Source organism: Phoenix dactylifera, chromosome 16 (genome assembly GCF_009389715.1).
Source record: "Phoenix dactylifera cultivar Barhee BC4 chromosome 16, palm_55x_up_171113_PBpolish2nd_filt_p, whole genome shotgun sequence".
NCBI classification, from domain to species: Eukaryota; Viridiplantae; Streptophyta; class Magnoliopsida; order Arecales; family Arecaceae; genus Phoenix; species Phoenix dactylifera.
In genome coordinates this window covers 514,874-536,591 of record NC_052407.1, presented here as the reverse complement: position 1 = coordinate 536,591, position 21,718 = coordinate 514,874, and the positions used below count along the sequence as shown (strand labels likewise).

General features: G+C 38.5%; 2 protein-coding genes across 7 annotated transcripts; both read left to right on the top strand.

Annotated features, from left to right (window-relative positions):
* Window positions 1-881: 881 nt before the first annotated feature.
* Window positions 882-11,519, top strand: LOC103710187 (GATA transcription factor 18-like). 4 transcript variants are annotated; one of them, XR_003386273.2, is made up of 10 exons: window positions 882-1,423; window positions 3,996-4,082; window positions 4,167-4,303; window positions 7,975-8,094; window positions 8,230-8,335; window positions 9,941-10,006; window positions 10,100-10,191; window positions 10,277-10,339; window positions 10,998-11,154; window positions 11,247-11,519. XR_003386273.2 is itself a non-coding variant. In XM_026805855.2 (9 exons), exons 1-9 carry the CDS (start codon window positions 1,157-1,159, stop codon window positions 11,092-11,094), a joined length of 1,035 nt encoding a protein of 344 aa, XP_026661656.2. In that variant the 5' UTR covers window positions 882-1,156; the 3' UTR covers window positions 11,095-11,519. The 4 variants fall into 4 exon arrangements, 2 of the variants coding, with proteins under 2 accessions (XP_026661656.2, XP_026661657.2); XR_003386274.2 differs by having other exon boundaries at window positions 11,228-11,519; XM_026805855.2 differs by having other exon boundaries at window positions 10,998-11,519.
* A 960-nt stretch (window positions 11,520-12,479) lies between these two features.
* Window positions 12,480-21,718, top strand: LOC103710186 (protein RDM16-like). 3 transcript variants are annotated; one of them, XM_026805853.2, is made up of 7 exons: window positions 13,102-13,497; window positions 18,876-18,953; window positions 19,028-19,154; window positions 19,245-19,709; window positions 19,792-19,986; window positions 20,073-20,230; window positions 20,311-21,667. In XM_026805853.2, the coding sequence occupies exons 1-7, from the start codon at window positions 13,448-13,450 to the stop codon at window positions 21,167-21,169; spliced, it is 1,932 nt and encodes a 643-aa protein (XP_026661654.2). In that variant the 5' UTR covers window positions 13,102-13,447; the 3' UTR covers window positions 21,170-21,667. The 3 variants fall into 3 exon arrangements, with proteins under 3 accessions (XP_008794049.2, XP_026661654.2, XP_026661655.2); XM_026805854.2 differs by having other exon boundaries at window positions 13,418-13,497; window positions 19,033-19,154; XM_008795827.3 differs by having other exon boundaries at window positions 12,480-13,497; window positions 18,876-19,154; window positions 20,311-21,718.

Sequence of the window (21,718 nt, the reverse complement as noted above, 5' to 3'; positions counted from 1 at the left end):
CTTATTTAATGATAGACAAAGTACAAGGAATGGAAAATTCCAATTGCAAAAGCCACTCTCATAATCTCTTGAATGCTCTAAAGAAAGTGGCAAAATCTATACATATATGAAGCTTAAAATGGATCTTGGTTCCTTAGATAAATGCAAGAGCCAATGTAAAAAGAGATTATTGTTAATTGGTCTTGATCTTTCGTACAATAATACATTTCTTAACTCGGCACTTCTAAACCATTCCTCTAACGTTGCAAATAGAAATGTTATTAGGATGTGGATCTTAGGTGGTTTCACTAACAAGTATGATTAACTTCATACATGCTTGAAATCACATTTATATTCTTTCACTCGATAATAATCTCTCAAGCTTCGTGGCACCAGAATTTCACAGTTCGGCCATTCTGTAGAATTAGCTCTACAACAGAGCAAGAAGGCTTGAGTTCCAATTGATAACAATGATACGATACAGTATCATAATATAACTATCTCAATAAAAAGGTAAAATTTTTGAGGGACGATATCAAGCGGGGAAAAAAAAAAAGAAGCAAAGGTAGAGATTTTTTTTTCGCGCGTTAAAATATGTATTTCATCTATTACATGTACGAATATATCCAATAAAATTAGAAAATAAAAAATCGTGAAATGCTCGAGACAACTTCTCTACTTCGGCTCACATAATACTTCAGAAATGATTGGTTATGTATACAGACATTCAATTCGCAGTCCTGTTAGCCTCTCTAAATAAATGCTTGGCCTAGAAGGTCCTCCATTTCTTACCATCATTTAAATGTCTCAAAGCAAGGGATGATTCAAGCCAGCACTTCTGGATCTCTCTCAATCCAACTGATCACCGTAGCCCTGTTTTTGTCTCTGGATGTAGTCCTCACAGCCATCGCTAATCCAACGGCCCTCCTCTCATCACCGCATCATAGCGCCCAGCCGGTGCCCGCGTGAAGTCCAGCAGCGGACAGTCCACACGCGCTTCCCGTGTTTCGCATCATCAAACCGCAATCCAGCGGCTGTGATTCCCACATCACGCCATCACCCCCTGCTAGCCCTCCTGGACTCCCGCCTAGGGTTAGGGTGTCCTCGCCGTCCGCCACCCCCGCCCTCCGGCCGCCGTGTCCCTCCCCCCCCCCCCCCCCCCCCACCGATCGCGAGGATGTCGGTCGCGAGCTCGCCGGATACCCAGATGTACGGTCACGACGGCGCGTCCGGCGACGGCAGCGCCGGCGCCGGCGGCATCGAGGGCGGGTCCGGGGTCGAGATGATGGAAGTGGCCACCACCGCCGCGGAGCCGGCGCCGGATCAGGACCACCTTGCGGACGCCGTCGACGCGGCCGTGCCGCTCATGAGCGCCACCTCGAACCAGCTCACGCTCTTGTTCCAGGGCGAGGTATATGTCTTCGATTCCGTCACGCCCGAAAAGGTGCGCGCTTTTCCCTCCGTCGGATCTCTTTTACCTTTTTGGTCCCTTTTCCAACGTTCTCTGGAGGGATTTGCATTTTTCTGTTCGCATTTGGTTAAAGGGGATATCTTTTTGCTCGATTACGATGCTGTTATTTACGAGCTTAGTAAAACAGCGTTTTGTAACTTGATTGGAATTTGTAAAGTTCTTTGGGTGTTTGCTTGCTCTAATTGATGGATTTTGATGCTATGTAATTTTAGGAAAAGCACATGCTTCTTCTGACAGCTGATGTGGTCCGTGTACTGATTGTTGCAATGCTTACTTGGTCCAAACCGTCCAATTGATGATTGATTTTCAATTATAGCATTATTATGCTCATTCCGAACTGTTTGATTAATATACTTCTGCTAAATGAAACATTTTTTTTACTGTGTTTTATGACTGTTATCCAAGCCAGCTAACTGTTTGATTTTTTTTTCTTTTCTTAAGAGAAAGATAAGAAATGGATGCTGCTTACAGTTCAAACTGATCTGTCATAACAGTAAGTATATTTTCTTTAATTTGCAAACCCATTGGAAGCCATCACAGTTCGATCACTTGTCCTTACCTCATGATGAAAATCCTATAAGAGTCCAATTTAGCTTTTAAAATTTTCATCAACATGAATTTAATCTCCATGCTATCTGGGAGATTCCGAAATGTTTCATTGTCCTGTTAACTCTTAAAAGGCTGCGGTTGTTGTTTTCTGATAGAACGCACCAGTTCAGATGAGTGTCAAGATAAGTGATCTTCATGATTTTTAGGCTTCAGTTGTAACCATCAAAGCATTTGCATGCTGATTAGGATTTGTTAAGTGATTTTTTGCTATCATTCAAGATTTGATCCAACTTCATTGTTCATTTACAGATGTTTTTTTTTTTTGGAACTGTAGTTCAGGAGCATGCACATGCTGTAGTGACCATTGAAGAGCTGGCACTACACTCTCTCTTTCCATGGAATCCTGCGACTGTTGATTGGCGGTCTTATTTTACAATAGTATAATACTCAACAGAACGTAGTAGAAAAAAATGTACAATGTAATTGACAGGATTTAGTGGAAAAGGCCAAGCCTCTATGTTGCCAGGCTTTTCTTGCCTGCAAAATCGGCTTAAACCTGCTCCATAAGAATTAGTATAACTTCAGGAATAATATCTTTTAATATGCTGGATTCTTCTTCCATTGCTTTTTAGGGGACTAAAGGAGTATCACCAGAAAACAATAGATTTTACGTTTCTACTGAGCACCAAGTTTTGCTAAGCCTGCCCATTTTCAAAGTTTAAATAAAAGTCATAATGGCATGACTAGTTATATGATTTAACAAACAACTTACATGACTCAACTTGTCAAGCATTACACAGGAGTGCTCTCAATTGCTTGTGGAAAACTTGGACAAGTGTTGGCTATAATGCCAAAAAGTTATGTGCTACTTTACATTTATTTTATCGCCCTTTCCATTGCTCTAGCCTGATAAATTTGTATATGTGTATTTTTCCTTGGACTGTTCTGCTCTACTTTGAGATCACTTTTATTTTTAAAAAAAAAACACTCAAGCTACTGCTACGTCACTAATTTATTTTCTAATGTGCTTGTCACTAATTCATACAAAGGACTTGCTGTTTTATTCTTTTTTTCAAAGTCATATCTATGTGGACAAGTATAATATGGAAGGAAATGTTGGTGCACTAGCTGACATTTTGCTGATGATCAATCTGACATTTTGCGAGTTATATTTTAATTTGGCTTTTTAGCATGCAACTTGCGGGTAAATATGATTATAGTTTCCAAAACCAGATGCTGCCTTCTTCCTCTTTATGTAAACTCTTATCAAAACATAGAATGCTGGAAGGTTGGTCCTGGATTAACATTAATTTATCTGGCACTCTTTGTTACTGATGCAAGTGTGGGAGGCTACAATCTTTTACCATTCCTGTGCTCAAAAAGTTAGCATTGCTTAAGAGAATTCTAGATGATTGTATGATGTAGGTATATGGAGTCAGAAGTAGTTGTTATGAGTGCTACAAAATTCGGGGCCAGTTTAATGATTGGGAGAATCATTAAAATTGTAGCATATAGTCTTAACTGATCAAGAACTCCAACTCAAGAGAACTATTTCTAGAAAATTATTATCAGTTCAGTTGACAAGGCGGTCTGATTAGAATCCTAATCAACTGATTGATTGGTCAAGTTTGCAAATGGCATGCGTTTTGTTGGGTGCTATTGATTCTCTTACCAATAGAAAGGCATTTTCTTCAGTTCAATTTGTCATTCATGTTTCTACATTGCTGCTAGAATGAATCTTTTTTGTACCTGCTTACTGAAATTTTTGGTGAAGGATTTCATGTTGATGATAGAAAAATGGACTGAATGGGTGTGTTAGTGTACACAATAAAACTTGTTTAAGATACTATTATCACTCAAACACTTGGTGCCTTCTATGGCAAATACCTTCTGAGTGCAGAAAACTTGTTCATTCAAGTCATTGTGGACCCCTAACTACACTTGCTGCTGCTCTATTCAGAAGTAATTCTCTTTTAATGGTATTTTTGTGCTGCAGGTGCAAGCTGTGTTATTACTGCTAGGAGGGTGTGAAGTACCAACTGGTATAGCTGGCATGGCAGTACCCTGTCACCAGGATGACAGGGTATTCCCACATCATTCACTTACATCATTGAAATGCTAAATTTGTTTATTTTTGTTCATTCTTTTTAATTGCGTTCTGCAATAGGGTTATGATGATATACTACGACGAACAAATATTCCTGCAAAAAGGATTGCTTCGCTGATTAGGTTCCGGGAAAAGCGCAAAGAAAGAAATTTTGATAAGAAAATCCGGTATAATGTCCGCAAGGAGGTTGCTCTCAGGTATGTAAAGGATGTCACTGGTTTTGACTAGTTAATAATGAGGACTGTAAGCGGACTTTGGACTCTCTAGGAATGTGTGGAACATGGGATAATTTTTGACCAAACATCAATGTCTAACCCAAGAATGATTAATATAGTGGCAGCAAAATGGTCATTTAACCTATTGTTAGGAAGAGTGGGGGCAAATCAGTTTTTCTTCCACCTCGTTCAGATCTGCATTCAACCTTTTATAGCTTTTCAGTATAATTCTTAACAGCTTTATGGGTAAAACTAAAAAAGTCAAAGCATAGTTAGCAATAATTTTGAGAATAATGTCATATAGAATCACTAGTTTCTTAAATTTACTTTGAATATCTCTTTTTCTCTCAAACCATTATTTTATTTCATTTTTTCCTTTTTGTTTTTGTTTCTTAATAAACTTCAAAATCTCAAGATATTACATAATCATTTCAAACTACAAAGGCTCGGGCCTTAAACCTTATCATTTGTGCCTAAGATTGCAAATGGGTTGAATTGATCTGTTTAGATCCGTTTCGATCCATTTAGACCCGACCCAACCCAACCTGTTTAGATTCGACCCAACCCATTCTTGAAGACTCGTGGGGTTTGGTCGGGTCGGGTTAAAATATTAGACTTGTTCTATATTTTGGATTTGGATTTCATAAACTTTGACCCAACCTGACCTGACTTGATCTATATACTATATAGATCTACTTTGGGGCTTCCTATTAATTACCTGATCTGACTCGACTCTAATTAACATGAAGAAAGTTTTCCAAGTCATTTCTTCTTTTCCTCTGTTATGAGAAAAGGGCTCAAGTTAATCTCACTACATTAAGAAAGGCCAGCTATTAAGGTTATTAACCACTTGAAACAGCTAGATAAACATTAATTCATGGAGTTTTGATTATGTTATCAAACAACTTTGTGGTACTCAAAATTCAGTTTGATTTACAAGTAAGAATATTCTTTTTTCGTGAAATCTTGTTAGTAAACAAATGTAGACCAAGACTTGAACCAGACTTGAACTGGACCGACCTGGACCCGAATATTTTGAGTTGAAGATGGGTCATATATGACCCTGATTCGATCCGAATGATCCATTGGGTCTAAAATATTTTCCATGGACTCGATCCAATTTGACCTAATCATCTACTAGATTGGGTCCTTGTCCAATGTCAAGGCTCGTAGATGAAACTTGGTCGGGTCGGGATCAAGCATGCCCCGGTCCAACCCAACCTATTTGCAGCCCTATTTGTGTCTTTATGTGCTTGCATTTTAATTAGAGTGGCATGGGGGGTGAGGGTGGGCACACGGAAGGTTGTCGGTAGCTACTTAAAAAATCTTTTACTTAGTACCTCCTCTATCCTCATAAGTAGAATCTTAACTTTGGGCCTAATTTAAATTATTATTACCTTGTTCAATTGGATAGGCAAAAGGTCTCGACATAGATTGGGGGGCTTAGTGCAAACTTCGGAGTTACCCGGCAAAAGATTAAAATAAGCTATGCAATAAAAAAAACAATTAAAGCTAAAATCTTAAAAGCTTAAAGGCTAAGAAATAGGAGAAGGGATAACTAGTTGCTTCTTCCTTTGCTACCAAGGGGTCCTCATTGTTGCCAAGGACTCCATCAACCGACAGTTTCGAGATACCCTCAACTAAGGACTCCACCAACTAGCTGCGTCGCCAATTCTCAGAATCCACCAGGTTCATAGAATTTACCATGCTGAAAGAGAATAATATAGTGCACTTGGAAGAACATAACTTTCCTAATTATTCAATGATCAAAGCTGAGACATAGGAGGGATATTTCTAGGGATGGATTCCATAAAATTCACAACCTCCATATGAATATAGATTTTTGAAAAAAATAAAAAGATAATAAAAAATGGTTTTCTAGGTCTTGTTGGACCTATAAATTAATTAACGAGTTTTTGTGGAAGAGAAAAGCAAGAAAATTTGACCAAAAATCTAGAAAAATCATCCTTAATTTGGCATGACTAAGAAATGCTATTTTTGTAATTAAGTTGAACTTCATCAACAACGTATCAGCATGATAGGCCATCAATAAAATGGCCATAACTTCCTTATCCAAGCTCTAATTGAGGTGATTCAAGATGCGTTAGAAAGCTAACTCGATGTCGGACATCTTAGAAATAATTTGAATTTGAAAATTCAACTTGTGCTGACTATAATGATGCTATCTTTGGGACTGATGTGCGCTAGACCGTAGCATGGACTAATATTGACTCATTCCCGAAAGTTAAGCTCATTGGACACTTATGAGTCAAATGTCACCTTACATCTTTCCTTCATCAAGACTTAAAAGAGCTCCAGAGACCACCCAGGAGGCTTGTGGTAGTGAAGGGTGCATGCTTAGCCCTCAAGCTTTTTTCAACACAATATCTTATGCACCCATCACTCTCTCTCTTCAGTCTTAATGATGTTTGGCCATGTTTACCCACCATTTGAGGCCTTCGATTATAGAGCTTGTTGTTATAGGGTCCAGGATCGAATAACCATAAGGTCGAGCATCTCCATCTTGAATCAAGTCCACAATACAGCACACCTTATGTGGCTATATTTTGATAATTGAATAGGAGAAACTGCCACTGCCTTTGGTGAATAGTGTATAGCTTTGTGGATCTGGTTTGGCTGGTATTGTGGGAAAAAAAACCATTAAGCAATATAAGTTGATATTATATGATGTTGGTGTTTGCAGTTTATACGAAGGTGGCAACTAGTGTAGTGGCAGTTCATTTTTATATTTGTTATAATGCAAGGTGGCAAATGTGGTTGTTCTTGGCTATTTAGACATACTGAGTCTGTTGCTATAACCACAGTCCACAATCTAGGAAAGGAGTTCATGCAGTTGAACTGGCTCTTGGCCTGCAATTATGTGGGATAAGGTTATTGCCCGTTAGCATTGCAAACAAAGGGGATTCTTTGTTTTGTATTTCAAAGAAATCTTAGATCGATCATCTTTTTTCTTTATGAACATTTTTAAATCTGGCAAATATTATATTATAATTAAAGGGATATTGTTTACTTATTATTTTTCAGTGACCATGGGTGCAAAGAGATTTTAAAAACCAAGCTGAGTTTGCTGTTAGATTTTTGTATGGAGGTGTGCAATGCTATAACTTACAAATTACCAGACATGTTAGAATTTGTTCGTGATGGGTATTGTAACATTGCTGAAAATTTGAAATTTACATAAGTTCATAGTTTTATCCAACAAAAAAGGGAAGTTGACCAAGCTAAAAGAGGAGAAAGATGGAAAATAAGAAACAAAAATTGAGTTATTTTTATTTGTTGCCTTTTGATTTGACTATAGTTGCTTTTGATGCCAATTTGGAACGTTCATTTTTTGCTCTTTATTTTTTTTCTCTTTTGACTATAGTTTTCACGCCCGAACGCTTTTCCATTGTATTGGTGATCATCAACAGCTTTTTAAAATTGGTCCTCCGAAAATGTGATTGATTTTTATTGAAATGCAATGATTCAGTCATAATTTATGGAATCATGAACACAGACCAATTTTTCTAATGACTGAGGGTCTTTCTCTTGTTTTGGAAATTTCTTTTGTCTCTATTGTTTAGTTCTTACATCTTTGTTCTAGTCATGGTGAATTCAAGTTCATGCTCCAATCATATAAATGGCTTTGGCAGAATGCAGCGTCGGAAAGGGCAATTTGCTGGGAAGGCAAATCCCCAGGAAGGGGCATCTGCTTCATCAAGTGTTGATCCTGCTCGGAGCTCAACCCAAGATGAGCCTCCTCGAGAATCAAAGTGAGTCTCGTGCCATACTTACAGTTTGGCAGATATTGTAACTCTCAGTTATAGAAACTTATTGCTTCCCTCATTCCTTCCCTGCATGTCTCCCCCATCTGTTAATTGTTTTCTATTCTTTATGTGCTGCCACAGGTGTCAGAATTGTGGCATTAGTGAAAAGATGACACCAGCAATGCGTCGTGGACCGGCTGGTCCTAGATCTCTTTGCAATGCTTGTGGACTAATGTGGGCAAACAAGGTCTGTACCACTTTCTACCTTTACTGATATCATCTTTGCATGATTTATTGGTAAGTACTTTTCAAACTTGTCCGACAGGAACCATGAGTCGACTATTTATTTATTTTTGGGAACTTACTATTCCCAATTGGCTGGTGTTTTTTTGGTACATGCACTTAGAGAAAATGTTTTTAAAAATATAAAGTTGTCAAAAATGTTTAATCTAAGCTGCATGATGTAGCAACTATTAGAAACTCACTAGTAGAAGAGAACATGTATTTGATATGCCTATACAATGATGATACAATGCAATCTGCCAGGAGGCATATAATACACATTGGGTGGGATTTGTGATCATAAAAGCATATCCATGCACACACATATATGTGTATACGTAATATGTGCATATATGTGTGTATATCAACACATATATACCGAGGCATATATAGACATTTTAGGACTAAGCCAAAAGTAATGACATCACTGAATCCATACGGATGAGTATTTGATGGATCGCTGTGATTTAATAAAAGAATAAAAAAAATAATTATTGGAAATTCTGTTGTTTAGGTGCACTGTTGCACATGAGTTATTCGATGTAATGAGTATTCGATAGGCAATGGTCAATCAGTGAAAGCATGGAATTTCATTGTGACAGATTAAGGGAAAACCACAAATTCCACACAGACACACACACACACACACACACCCCCCTCAGGGGGGGAAATCTTATTCTTTCCTCTCCTAATTTCAAAGGTGGGTAGGAGGTGGAGAGCTCTTGTCTTCTCCTCTCATACCCACATGTTAGCAAAGGCGGTCCCCTGATATATCTTGCAGTAGGGTTCAGGTAAGGTGCCCGTGTCATCTATACAAGTCCATAATTTTATATTCATATTCTGTGTTTGAGCTCAAAGCTCAGATAATTGGCTAGAAAATTTGCAGTTTTGTATGTGTGAGGTCAAACCTCATTGTCCATGGAGGGGGGCAGGGAGGGTTATCTGCATGAGCATGTGTATATGTAACAATCCAGGACCTTACAAAAAATGGCTAACCGGAAGATATTATTGGGGTTTCTTGATCCTGTATAAGTACTCAAGATCTACTCAGTGAATAATCGATGTGGGATTAAACACACCTCGCACGAGTCCTCACATACTCCTCCCGTTCAAGCCCTAATTTCCTTGTCAGGCTAAAGGTTCAAATTCATTTAAATCTAATCACAAATACCACGATCGGCCCGTGGTTAGCCCTAATGGATCCGTGCTGCAGTGTCCCCTAGTCCACATAGGTTATAGGCTGGATCCGCTCTGATACCATTTGTTACAATCCGGAACCTCACCCAAAATGGCTAATCGAAAGATATTATTTGGGTTTCTTGATCCTATATAAGTATCCAAAATTTATCCAGCGAATAACCGATGTGTGAATAAACACACGCCTGCACGAGTCCTCATAGTATATGCTTGCATTGTTGATGTCACCTACTTACACCTGCACTTCAGTACAGCCTTATGGCTTGATCTTCTGTTGTCAAATTGTTGATCTGCTAAAAAATCATCATTGGATTTTGTGAAGTAAGCTCTTTTAGTTATATGTCAAGTAATGCATGATTTTTTTAATCCTCAGGGTACTTTGAGGAGCCCCGCTAAGGTGAAAATGAGTATTCGGAGCCCTGCCAATCCAAATGAACATGTATGGTTTTCTTAGGACGACTACGACAAAAACAAGAAGATGCTTAACATAGATGTCTAAGTGTACTGCTGTTTGTATATATTTTCCCTACAGGGTGAAGCTGTGGATTCAGAATTCGGAACCGACCACAAAACACTTGTTGACACATCAAACAATCATGACTCAGTTGTAAACACTGCTGATATGTGAGTATAAACTATCGCTATGTTTTGAAAACTCAAGTGTGATGAGAATTGCAGCTGATCTTCTTTTCTGGGTAACCATGTTCAGAGTGGCGGAGGGTATACCGGCAGGTCTGAGGCAAGACATGGAGGAAGACCTGAAGACCGAAATGTAAGAAGTATAACAATGTACTATTCAAATAATAGAAACTTTGGGCTTTTCTTGGTTAAATTTTTATAGGGACCGCTTGACACCGCTTGACCGAATGAATGATGATATAGGAAAGTGCAGCACCTTGTGTGAGAGCACGCATACATCGCTGTGCATGTTTTATGTGCATCGTGTCACGAGCCTTTTCTCTACTGATCATTGCATGACGATGTGCTTTATCTGCACCTATTGGTTTTTTCCCTATCTTTCAGAACTGTGAGAATCTAATGTTTATGGAACTGACCTCAAGCCATAAATAAAACTTGAAGCTCAGAATTTCAGTGGGTTTCAGATATTAGATTGATGAAAGAGTCTTTTTTTTTTTGTAAGTACTCATCGAATGCCAGTATTGCAAAAGTAATAGCTTCTGTCCATAGTCCAGGGCTGGAAGTTATTATCAATTTGTAGTCAAACCACTTTGAGACCGTTGTTCTAATTCATATTAAGTGGCAATTCTGTGGATTATGGCATGCATGTCTGAAAATAGGCACCTAATTCATATGTTTGCATTCATTTCTAGGTTCTATTTTATTTTATTTTTTTTTTGGTACTTGAAGAAGGGTTTGGCTTGTATCTTTATACTTTCACGGTGACAATCGTCAGTTCATGCTCTGCACAGATCTCAAACCATTCCAAATTTCTTTCTTCATCCGTGCGCATGGATTTCAAAGCAATCATTGCACAATCCAATAGTAGATTTATGCGAAGGAAGGTGAATCATTCTTTTGTCCGAAAGATACAATCTTTGTCCCTTGAAGAACTCCAATCTTGCTAAAGTAAGAGCTTCAGTGGATAGGCCAGCACTTTATAAGTTGTTTCTCAATTTGAAGTCAACTGATATGAGAGTAGCCAAGGGCCTTTTTTGCAGCAATTCCTGAGTTTTTCCACCAACCCCTCCCAGTCCTGCGATTTATTCATGAGAAGGCGCTATTCCGTCGGCAGCTCTGATCCTATTGGCTGCTTTCTTTCTTTCTTGGAGGTAGAGTGCAGCAGTAGAATCCGCATCTCTCGCTATTTGTTGTATTGGATCTCCATAAAGGCAGAGTTCAGTCGCAAAATACTTTGCTTAGTTGCAAAATAAGGAATGAAGTATTATAACGCCTCCACGTTTAACTAATAGAGATAATTTTCTTCAACCCCACTGCTGGCCGAAGCTTTGGTCGCATGGATCAACGCTTTCTTCTACAATTATTACTTGGCTTGCATGCTAATACTACTGTATTTACTGGAAGGGACGTAGACTGCCATGCTAACATTGCACTAATGCAGTGCAAGATGGCTTGTTGTTTCAGTACATTATTTTAGAAAAATCTATAAACTATTTGTTGATTAGGTTGGTAGTTCCTGTTTGATGGTAGGAAATTTATTTAACAATTGCACTAGCCATATATGTTGGATTCATGGATGATGAATCTCGAATCCTAATTATTAGAAATAATGTAACCTATGTATGATAGGATTTTTTTCGTTTTTTTAAAATAAAAATATAATTAAATGATAGACATTCTATATCTTTTCTTTTCCCTTTTTTTTAAAAAAAACGTACAGATAGAATATAGAACAAAAAATAACTACTTTTAATTATGTAAAAGAAAATATTGGTAGTAAAATTCGTTATTATTGAAAGAGAGGGTATATATCTGTAAAACCAAATCCTTAAACTGCTTCAAAGCAACAAAAAAAGAGAGAGGCATATTTATGTTTGGAGGGAGTCACAGATAAGTGCAGCAGTTTAAGCGTGGATGCTTAGGTACAGATACCACCGTTGAGGCGTATAGTAATATTTAGATTAATAATTGTATGTTTTATTTATAGGAGTAATTGATAGAACAAAAATGCTAATTTATATAGTCAGTCATTTTGATAGTATCCTATGAATCGGGGATGAATTGTGTTCCGGTCGCTCTTAGTTATTTTATTTTTTTTGATTTTATTAAATGCATTCATTCTATATGATCCATCCAGCGGAGGAAAAAAAAAAAACGCCAACGTCAGATATGTGTTGTATATATATATATATATATATCTTTGATATTTTGATTTTATAAAATATAAAAACAAAATTCGAGAAGCCCAGCTGCTCCAAGGGCTCGCCCCATCTCATCCCCTCCCTACTTATAAGTTGAGGGCTCTGCGGCACTTTCTTCCGAACCCTCCTCGAAACCCTCGGACGAGAAGGGAGTGCTGTCGACGACAAATCCTACCTTATGGAGAAGGACCGATCCAGCCGGAAATCCCGAGACGACCGCGAGAGGGATCGAGATTCCAGCAAGGATCACCACCACCACGATCGCGACCGGGATCACAAGCACCGGCGCCACCACGGCGAGGAGAAGCGCCACCGCTCCCGGGACGAGCGCCACCGCTCCCGGGACGATTCCGCCCGCGATCTCGAGCCGAGGCGGGACGAGCGGCACCGCGACGATGACCGCCGCCACCGCTTCCGGGAGGATTCCCCCTCCGATATGGAGCGGAGGCGTGAGCGGTCGACGAGTGGGGCTAGGGATTCGGTCGAGCGGGATGGGGTTTCCCGCGAGCAGTCTGTGGAGAGGCGCCACCATTCGTCTTCCTCGAGGAAGAGGAAGGAGCACGGAGGAGATGAGGGGCAATTGGACAAGAATGGCAAGCGGGTTAGGGTTTCTGATGAGGGGGCAGAGGAGAAGAAGGCAAGGCGGCGTTTTGAGGACCGAGCTGCAGAGGATTCGAGCGATCTGAATGGTGTCTACAAAGAAGAGAGGAAAGAAGAGAGGGTTTCGAAGAATAGAAGAAAGGAAGATGGATTGAGGGCAATGGAAGAAGATAGGGAGGAGAATATGGTGAAGGAAGAGGTCATGAGCGATGTGGAAATCAAGAAACAGAGGAAGGAAGTGAGGAGGGTTAGCGATAGTGGCAAGGCAGGGGACAAGAGAGATGAAGATGAAGCTAAGACAGTTGATAGGAAAGAAGTGAGAGAGGAACGAAGATTTAAGGATAGGGCCAAGAAAGAGGATTTGGGGACTGCAGATGAGGCAAAATCATCAGTTTTGTCCGTCAATTCCAAACATAAATCAGTCAACGAGCATATGATTAATGGTGATCAGAGCAACATGGCCATGGAGGAGAGTGGTTCTACAACTAATGTGAGTATCAGCTATTATGCTCTCTCTCTTGTTGTTTCTATTTGCAACTATGGTTTCTACATGTCATAGTACATGAATATGAATATCATATTAGCGGAAAAGCTTTCTGAGTTGAATTAGTTTGATATGGGACTGTCACACATTACATCAAAAAGACCACCATGTGGCCAGTTGTTTCCTAATCATATTGTTATTTATGACTTGTAATGGTTATTTAAATCATATTGTCTTTTATTCATCTTTCTTTTATCATCATACTTTGCACACACATTTAATTGTAAAAAGCAACACCATTAATTGAAAAAATCAACAATGCGGAAGAGAAGAAATAAAAAAAATGCCTTTCTACCAATGGCCTCATCAAGTTGATCAGTAGTGCCAAAAGGGTAACCAGGAGAAAAGTGGTACGCGAAGCTAAAATAATATGATCCCTGTAAATTTTTTATTGGGAAGAAAATACGGAATATGAAAGTTTTATCTCTCTAAATATAATAGATATGTTCTCATCAACTGTGCATACTATAATTCACAGATCCTACATAACCAAAATAACCATTCAACTACTTACTCAGTATCATAGACTTTCTATATACAACCTCATTTAGTTCTACTAATGTCAGATCATGTTTGGCCTTTGAAAAATTTCTTCTTACCTTCTATCAAGCATTCAGTCATATTGCCTTGTTACGAAAACTACCATGAGGGGATGTTGCAGTAATAACTGTGAAGATTTTTCAAACTCATTCCACATCAAAAATTGTTTCACTGTTGTGGTTTTTCACAACTTGATCATGAATGACCGTCTTTGAATTGCATATGTTGCAGGCCTGCATGTAAGAAATGCAATTTATTGCAGTCATTTTGATTGGCGATTGTGTTCCACTTTCAGATTTAGTTTTTTCTTTCTTTTTCTCTCGTAAACATGAAGAAGATATTAAGGTTGTTAGATGATAGTTTTTGGTTAATTAGACAGGGAAGACTTGCACGCATAGTTGATCTAATAGGGTTTTGGAAATCTTGGGGCAATCGTGTCCTCAAACATCCACTCACAGCTCAAGGCTGGATTTTGTGCTTAGGAAGATGATCGAAATAGATTCTTTCCGAGAAGATCTCTTTTAAGGAAGTTTGGAGCATTAAGAAAATCTTTCTCATATCTATATTTCTATTCCTCTCACTCTCAAGTCGTCCTCTCTACATTATTTCTTATGGATTAGCTGTATCTTAGCACCCTTCTTTTACATTTTTGCAGATTAAAACCTCCCTTATCCCAAAAATTTTCCAATAGGGTCGGAAGTCTTTTTTTTTGTTCAGAATGAAATTTTCACAAATATTTTTGTTGGGAATGACCTTTAAAAACTAGCGGACAAGATTTTCCTAATTTTGTTGATTGCTACAAGCAACCACTTTTGTAGCCCATCTTTCTCATTGATTTGCATGCCTCTCATTGTTTGGTCCTTTGGAGAGCTTGTACTAGTGACTTGTTCATTCTCCTAGATGCTGTCATTGTTGGGTTCAAACTTTTCACATTCACCCTTACTTTCTTGCCTATTAGTTTCCATGAAGGAACTAAATTGACAAGGCCATTAGGAATTTTCCTAGATAAGGGAGACATCATTCTACAACTATGTTTAGGATCGCTAAGATGTAATTAATATATAAAGTGAGTGGTTGTATGCTAAAGCTTTCACAAAACTAGTCATGAAAGGGAAGACTAACCTCAAGGTTAGGTTGACGTGGGGAAGTGGATAATTTAAATACTTGAAAGCAAGGAGGTTTTTAGAATGCAAGTGTAATTTTGAAATTTTGTGAAGATTCCAAAGTGGGTGCATTACGCCAAGTAGAAGATTCCTACTACTAAGTTATAGCCATATTAATGAGAAGACAACCCAAGAGACCTCTTGGGATCAAACAAAAGGGGCAACTGAAGTCCAAAGTCCAAAATTTGCACTATCCTCGAAAAGTACATGAAACATTAAATCTGAAGTTGTCCAAACATCTCATGGTTTGAATCAGGAAGTTAGTGTAAATTCGAACCCTCCATCAGACTAAACAACGTAAGGTGCTAAGCTTGCAGCCACAGGTATGAAATATGGCCAAATCCCTTCTCCATTACAAGTTTTTTTGTAGCAATATTCTTCATGGAAAGATTTATCCTCTTTATTATCATTGTTAAGAAACTATCAGATCTTCTGAGGATTCTTATGCACTCGAGGATTCTTTTCAAAACTCAATTAGGCATTGCGTTCCACCATTGAGCTGTAAAAGGATCTGTGAATGCTTGATAATCGTCTTTTCTTTAAATCAAGTCATTTTCTCCATTCCATCTGGATTTGCTGTCAAAAAGGATCATCAATGTCGCGAACATGTCTCTATTAATATATTTTCTTTGCCTTTAAAATTTTGACTTATGATTTTTGTACTCCAAAATGTGTGGTAATGTTTTTTATTGTTTATGGAATCATTAAAGCTGCATCTTTTCCATCTTTCCTTATGAGATTTAAATTTTCTGTCCATGACAATTTGGCATTGAAGTTTGCATGTCAGTCATAGTGGGTCATGCTGGTCTGAACATTTTGCACACTATTTTCTTTACTGAAGTAGGTGTTCTGAGCCCTTATTTGGGTATTGAACAATGTTAATGAACTTTTTTTTATTTAACTTGCCAAGATTTCTTGTAAGAAATTATTGGTGCATCGAAGTAGTACATTTTGGTTGTTGGTTGTTTATGTGAACTTTCACGGTGTTGCTTTATATACTATTGGAGTGCTTATGCTGTATTAGGAGATTGGCTCCTAACCATAACTCTTTCTATTAGTGGTTTTAGACATAAACCTTTAGAAGTTTATATCTTGTGAATCCAGATATATAAAATGTTAAAGAAGATGAAGTATTTGAAAAAAGTTGAGTTTTTTGAATAATAAGGTCTTTTTATATCAAGGTTTTCTGTTAGTCTTGATTGAGATGTTGGGTTCTTTGTGGAATTTTAAGAATTTCTTGGTTTGAATTTTCTAGTTGTAGATTCAATTTCTTTTTGTGGTGTATATTTGGAGGACAGGTATTGTTTCTAATAGTAGTAGGAAAGAAGTTGTTTTCTTCCTTTCAATTTGAATTGAAGGATTTTTCTTCCTGTCAATTTGAATTGTAGGACTTATACCTTTTGACATTCAGAAATGAAAACTTGAATTAAGTTTTTGAAGGTTTTGTCTGAAAATTCTGTGCGTTAGTTGTTACATATTGACATGAAGTCGACCATCTTAACTGCTAAATGAGATTGATTTTAGGGTGTGTGGACACTTCAGTGAAGTTGCCCTGATTTTTCTCTTTTCTTTATATATGTATATGTGTGTGTATGTATGTATGTCCGTATATTGGTCTTGTGTCTGTGTATAACAATTCACTCTTGCCAATTATTTAGCTTTCTTTACAATGTCGAAACTTAAAAATATGCACCTAAATCTTTTTTCAATTTTTCAATTTTTATTTTGTTAGCATTTTATATCATGAGTTGAAAATTTAGGATCAAAGTTGCAAACTGTATTCTAACTAGAGGTGACTGCACAACTTGGGCAATGACTAGTTTTCAATGACAGAGGGTGAGCCCTTTGGGATAACATAAGGTTGTTCCATTATGACCTAGCGTTTCCGGGTTTGAAACATGGAAACTGCATCCCCACGCATAGGGCAAGGCTGCATACATCTTATCCTCACCAAACTCTGCAATGGAGGGATCATTGTGCACTGTGCCTCCCTTTACTAGTTTTCAATGATGTGGATGGTTAATTCACTTCTCTTATGAAGGTGGTAGGACCTTATGTTAAGCTGATTAGATAATGTCTTGTTGGTATAACAATTATCTCTCTAATTCCAACTTGTCATTATTACTTTTGCCACTTGTTCCTTGTTTTCTCTGCTTCTTGTGTCGCTTTCTTTTCTCTTATTCATTTCCTATTGATTTTCTTCTGGGACTTGCTTCCCATTCTTCCTACTTGCCACCTGTTTGTTATTAAATTTTAAAGTTTGATCTTTATTTTTCTCTTTTTTGTGGCGAAAAATTTTCCCCCGAGAGCTGAACTTGTTTTAATTTCCTCCTAACTACTTCTCTATGGAACCAACAAAACTTGCTAACTTGTGTTTCTCTTCTTCTGATGTCACTTGGGTATTTAGGTATTAAATGGGGTATATTTGCTTGCTTGTAAGTTTGATGACAACATATAATTATAAAACCTAATATATAGTTCTAAGAAATTCGAAGGAAAAGGGAAGTTCTCTCACAGGTATCCGTAAGTGTGCACCTTCACAAAAATAGTGCTCGAGGTGTTGAGATAAAGCTACGATGCCACCATGGCCTGTGGTCTCATAAATAAATTTTGTTTATAGCAAATAAACGTATAATGGTTCCTTCACTCTTTATTTGACATTGTCAGGATATGCCAAAAGCAGGATTTTATTGTAACAAGAAAAGAAAAAAATCTGATGGCTAAACATTTAACTCCAGGTATTTGTTTGGTTGATGCGTCCCCATCCATCCATCGGGCACCATGATTTCTAAATTAGCCATATGACTTACATGTGTCTTGCATGTGCCAAATAGTTCATTTGGGGGGGAAAATCTGAGAGCAAGAACAAAAAATAATCCTAAACATTTATCATTTGATGGTATCATGGCAATTCATCAATGCTCTTTCCACTTGATTTAATTGCATGGATCAAATATCCTTTCCCTTGATACAGTCATGTGCATCTTAGGACCAAGTAATTCAGCTAAAAATGATTCTGATGGCAAAAAAAGCATAAGCTAGGGATGTCATTATTTGGTAGGTTATAACCACCATCAGATATTGTTGTAATCACTTGGGTCTGACTGGTATTGATGTCACTCCATTTCATTCTGCTTTAAGTTATAATTTGCCATTATTACCTGTTCTTGGGTTTTATATAATGAGTGTATATTGATTGGTCATTCTGTTTGTCTGAAATGTCAATGAACTGTAGCAGTAAACTTCTAAGCATATCTGAAATCTAATAAATATATTCACAAGATGCTTTCAAATAATACTCTAACTCTGACTATCAAGCTTTATTTCATCTATCTGCGGTTGACTTTATGTTCAGTGCTTGAGCTTTCAGAAGGATTTGTCAAAGTATTCCAATGTCCAGTTTTTATGATGCTTCCAGATGGATTGCTTGATATTCCTGTGATGACTTTTCCTCAAAAAAAAAAAAGAAGAGATAATCTTGTTATGAAATTGGCTACCATGGATTTTCCGTTTGCGCTGCTATGTCGTTCCAAATGTATAATGTGATAGTGATTAACAACATATTCATGGCTCGAAAAATTTTTATTTATTAACTGCTGCACATCCTTATGGTTTCTACAGGTTGTTGCTCGGGAACCCCTCACTGTGGCATCAAAGGTTTCTATTAGCACTGCTGCTACTCATCCCCTTCCTACCAAGGTATCTTCAATTACTACCACCAATGAAAATGAGGGAGTTAGTATTAGATCTGATGAGGTTCCTGGAAAATCCAGTACAGATGGGACAGCAACTTCAGTCTCTGGCAAAAATGGCAGCCTGTCTCTTGATGCTTTAGCGAAAGCTAAAAAGGCTTTACAAATGCAGAAGGAACTAGCGGAAAAGCTGAAGAAGATTCCTATGGTAATTCTAGTCTAGGCAATTGTCTCTTAGGTTTGGCTATGTACGTATGTATTGCAGTTGATCTAAATCTTCCTCTTTTTTGCTCCACAGCTAAATAAAGCTGCTAGTACGAGCACTGAGAACACCAAGGTAGTATCTAACAAGGATGGACCTAAGGCTCCTCCATCAGGTTTAGGAGCACAAGCTGGCTCTTCTGCATCTTTGACTTCTGCCTCTGCAGCCCCTGTTCAGGCAATGCCAAGATTACCTGTTGGGGTAACGCCGTCTGAAAAGCCGTCTGCTGCAGGTGGCATTGACATTCTTCCTGGCCTCACAACACCTAATATCGAGGCTGTAAAGCGAGCACAAGAGCTTGCTGCTAAGATGGGATTTCGCCAGGACCCGGAGTTTGCACCTCTCATAAATATGTTTCCTGGATCGTCATCAACTGATGTGGCTGCACCTCAGAGACCTGCCAAGGCTCCTGTTCTGCGCTTAGATGCCCAGGGTAGAGAAATTGATGAACATGGGAATGTCATTAATATGCCCAAGTTGACAAATCTCAGTACTCTGAAGGTGATTGTAGTGACTTCTCTTTCTTTTTTCTGATAGGTGCTTCCCTGTTGTTGATCATTTATTATTTGTTTTTGTGTTACAGGTCAATATCAACAAACAGAAGAAAGAAGCATTTCAAATTTTCAAACCAGATTTAGATGCTAGCGCACAATCAAATTCTTTTTTTGATGAGAGGATGGGTATTAACAAAACAAAGCTCTTGAGACCCAAAAGGATGACATTTCAGTTTGTAGAAGAAGGCAAATGGTCAAAACAGGCGGAGATGATAAAATTTAAGGTCTCATTTGTGCTACATGATTCTCTGTTTGCATGATAACTTCCTTCTCATGCTGATTTTCATTAAACCAATATCTTTCTTTGCAGAGTCAATTTGGAGAAGCGCAAGCAAAGGAATTGAAGATGAAGCAGTCACAGCTTGCAAAGGCTAAGGCTGAGCCTGACAGTAACCCAAATTTGATAGCAGTAGGGGTGAGAGTTACTAAAGAGAAGAAGGAGGAAGAGATCCCTGAAATAGAGTGGTGGTAAGTGACTATTGAATGCTATTATTCATAATTGATTCATAGTCTTCAAACATTTATCTTATTTCTGTATTTGAAATCAGGGACAAGCCGATTTTACCTTCAGGTTCCTATGATGATGTCGCCAATGTGAAACTGAACATGGACAGGATCACGATATATATAGAGCACCCGCTTCCGATTGAGCCCCCAGTAGAGCCTGCCCCACCACCGCCACAGCCTCTGAAGCTTACAAAGAAGGAGCAGAAGAAATTAAGGACACAGAGGCGCCTTGCGAAGGAAAGAGACAGGCAAGAAATGATCAGGCAGGGCCTGATAGAGCCTCCCAAGCCCAAGATCAAGATGAGCAATCTAATGAAGGTCCTAGGCACTGAAGCAACTCAAGACCCCACAAAGCTTGAAATGGAAATTCGTAGTGCTGCTGCTGAGCGGGAGCAAGCTCATGTCGATAGAAACATTGCTCGCAAGCTCACTCCTGCAGAACGTCGTGAGAAAAAGGAGAGGAAGCTCTTTGATGATCCGAGCACACTTGAGACTCTTGTTTCTGTCTACAAGATTAAAGACCTTTCACACCCACAAACACGCTTCAAAGTTGATGTGAATGCCCAAGAAAACCGACTGACTGGATGTGCCGTGATATCGGATAGTGTCTGTGTTGTGGTTGTGGAAGGGGGTAGAAAACCAATAAAAAGATATGGGAAGCTGATGCTCAAACGGATAAACTGGTCAGCTGCTGTCGCCAATGAGGATGAAACTGAGGACTCAGATGCCCCTACCAATAGTTGTGTTTTGGTGTGGCAGGGCAGCATCGCAAAACCTAGCTTCAATAGATTTCTTGTTCACCGGTGCAGAAGTGAGGCTGCTGCCAGGAAAGTGTTTGCAGATGCTGGGGTTCCGCACTATTGGGATCTGGCTATCAATTACACGGAGGAACTGTTGTAAGGGAAGCCACTATGAGTATAGTAAATCTAGTGACTGCGGGGATCCGTGAACAAATTGAACGTTTCCTTTGCTTCTATATGGGCCCTTGGACAATAAGCTTTTCAATTTTCAGACGTAAGTTGGTTTTGATGAATGCTGGACGTATTGCTCTTCATTTTCTGAAGCTTCTTTTCAACCTGAATTTTCTTTATTGATAAGCCTGAAGCTTCATCATCCGTTGTGCACCTCCTGCAAGAAAGCATAATTAAATTTTGAATGACCTGGCATGCGACGTGAGGTATCAGCCTACCTTCTGTTGAATTGAGCTCTCGTGGTGACTGAGATGTATAATGAGATTTTATTGTAGCATTTGTGGTGGTTATTCGTGGAATTTTATTTTACATATTTTTCTGTCTTATAAGTTGTTGACAATGAACCAGTGCAGTATTTGCTCTGCTCCTTCCATGGATTGATTCCAAAAAAAGATTATATTCTTGGATCAGTACAAAATTTGCTGCATATGGCCTGCTTTAGTAATGGAAACAGTTATAACCTGTGCTCTGCTACTTA

Excerpts from the sequence above, each read along its gene's own strand:
- LOC103710186 (XM_008795827.3), top strand. The coding sequence starts at position 12,586 with ATGGAGAAGGACCGATCCAGCCGGAAATCCCGAGACGACCGCGAGAGG. Across the intron at positions 13,498-18,875 it reads AGAGTGGTTCTACAACTAAT|GTTGTTGCTCGGGAACCCCT; the intron begins GTGAGTATCAGC and ends TGGTTTCTACAG. Across the intron at positions 19,710-19,791 it reads CAAATCTCAGTACTCTGAAG|GTCAATATCAACAAACAGAA; the intron begins GTGATTGTAGTG and ends TTTGTGTTACAG.
- LOC103710187 (XM_026805855.2), top strand. The coding sequence starts at position 1,157 with ATGTCGGTCGCGAGCTCGCCGGATACCCAGATGTACGGTCACGACGGC. Across the intron at positions 8,095-8,229 it reads GAGCCTCCTCGAGAATCAAA|GTGTCAGAATTGTGGCATTA; the intron begins GTGAGTCTCGTG and ends GTGCTGCCACAG. Across the intron at positions 10,192-10,276 it reads GTTGTAAACACTGCTGATAT|AGTGGCGGAGGGTATACCGG; the intron begins GTGAGTATAAAC and ends AACCATGTTCAG.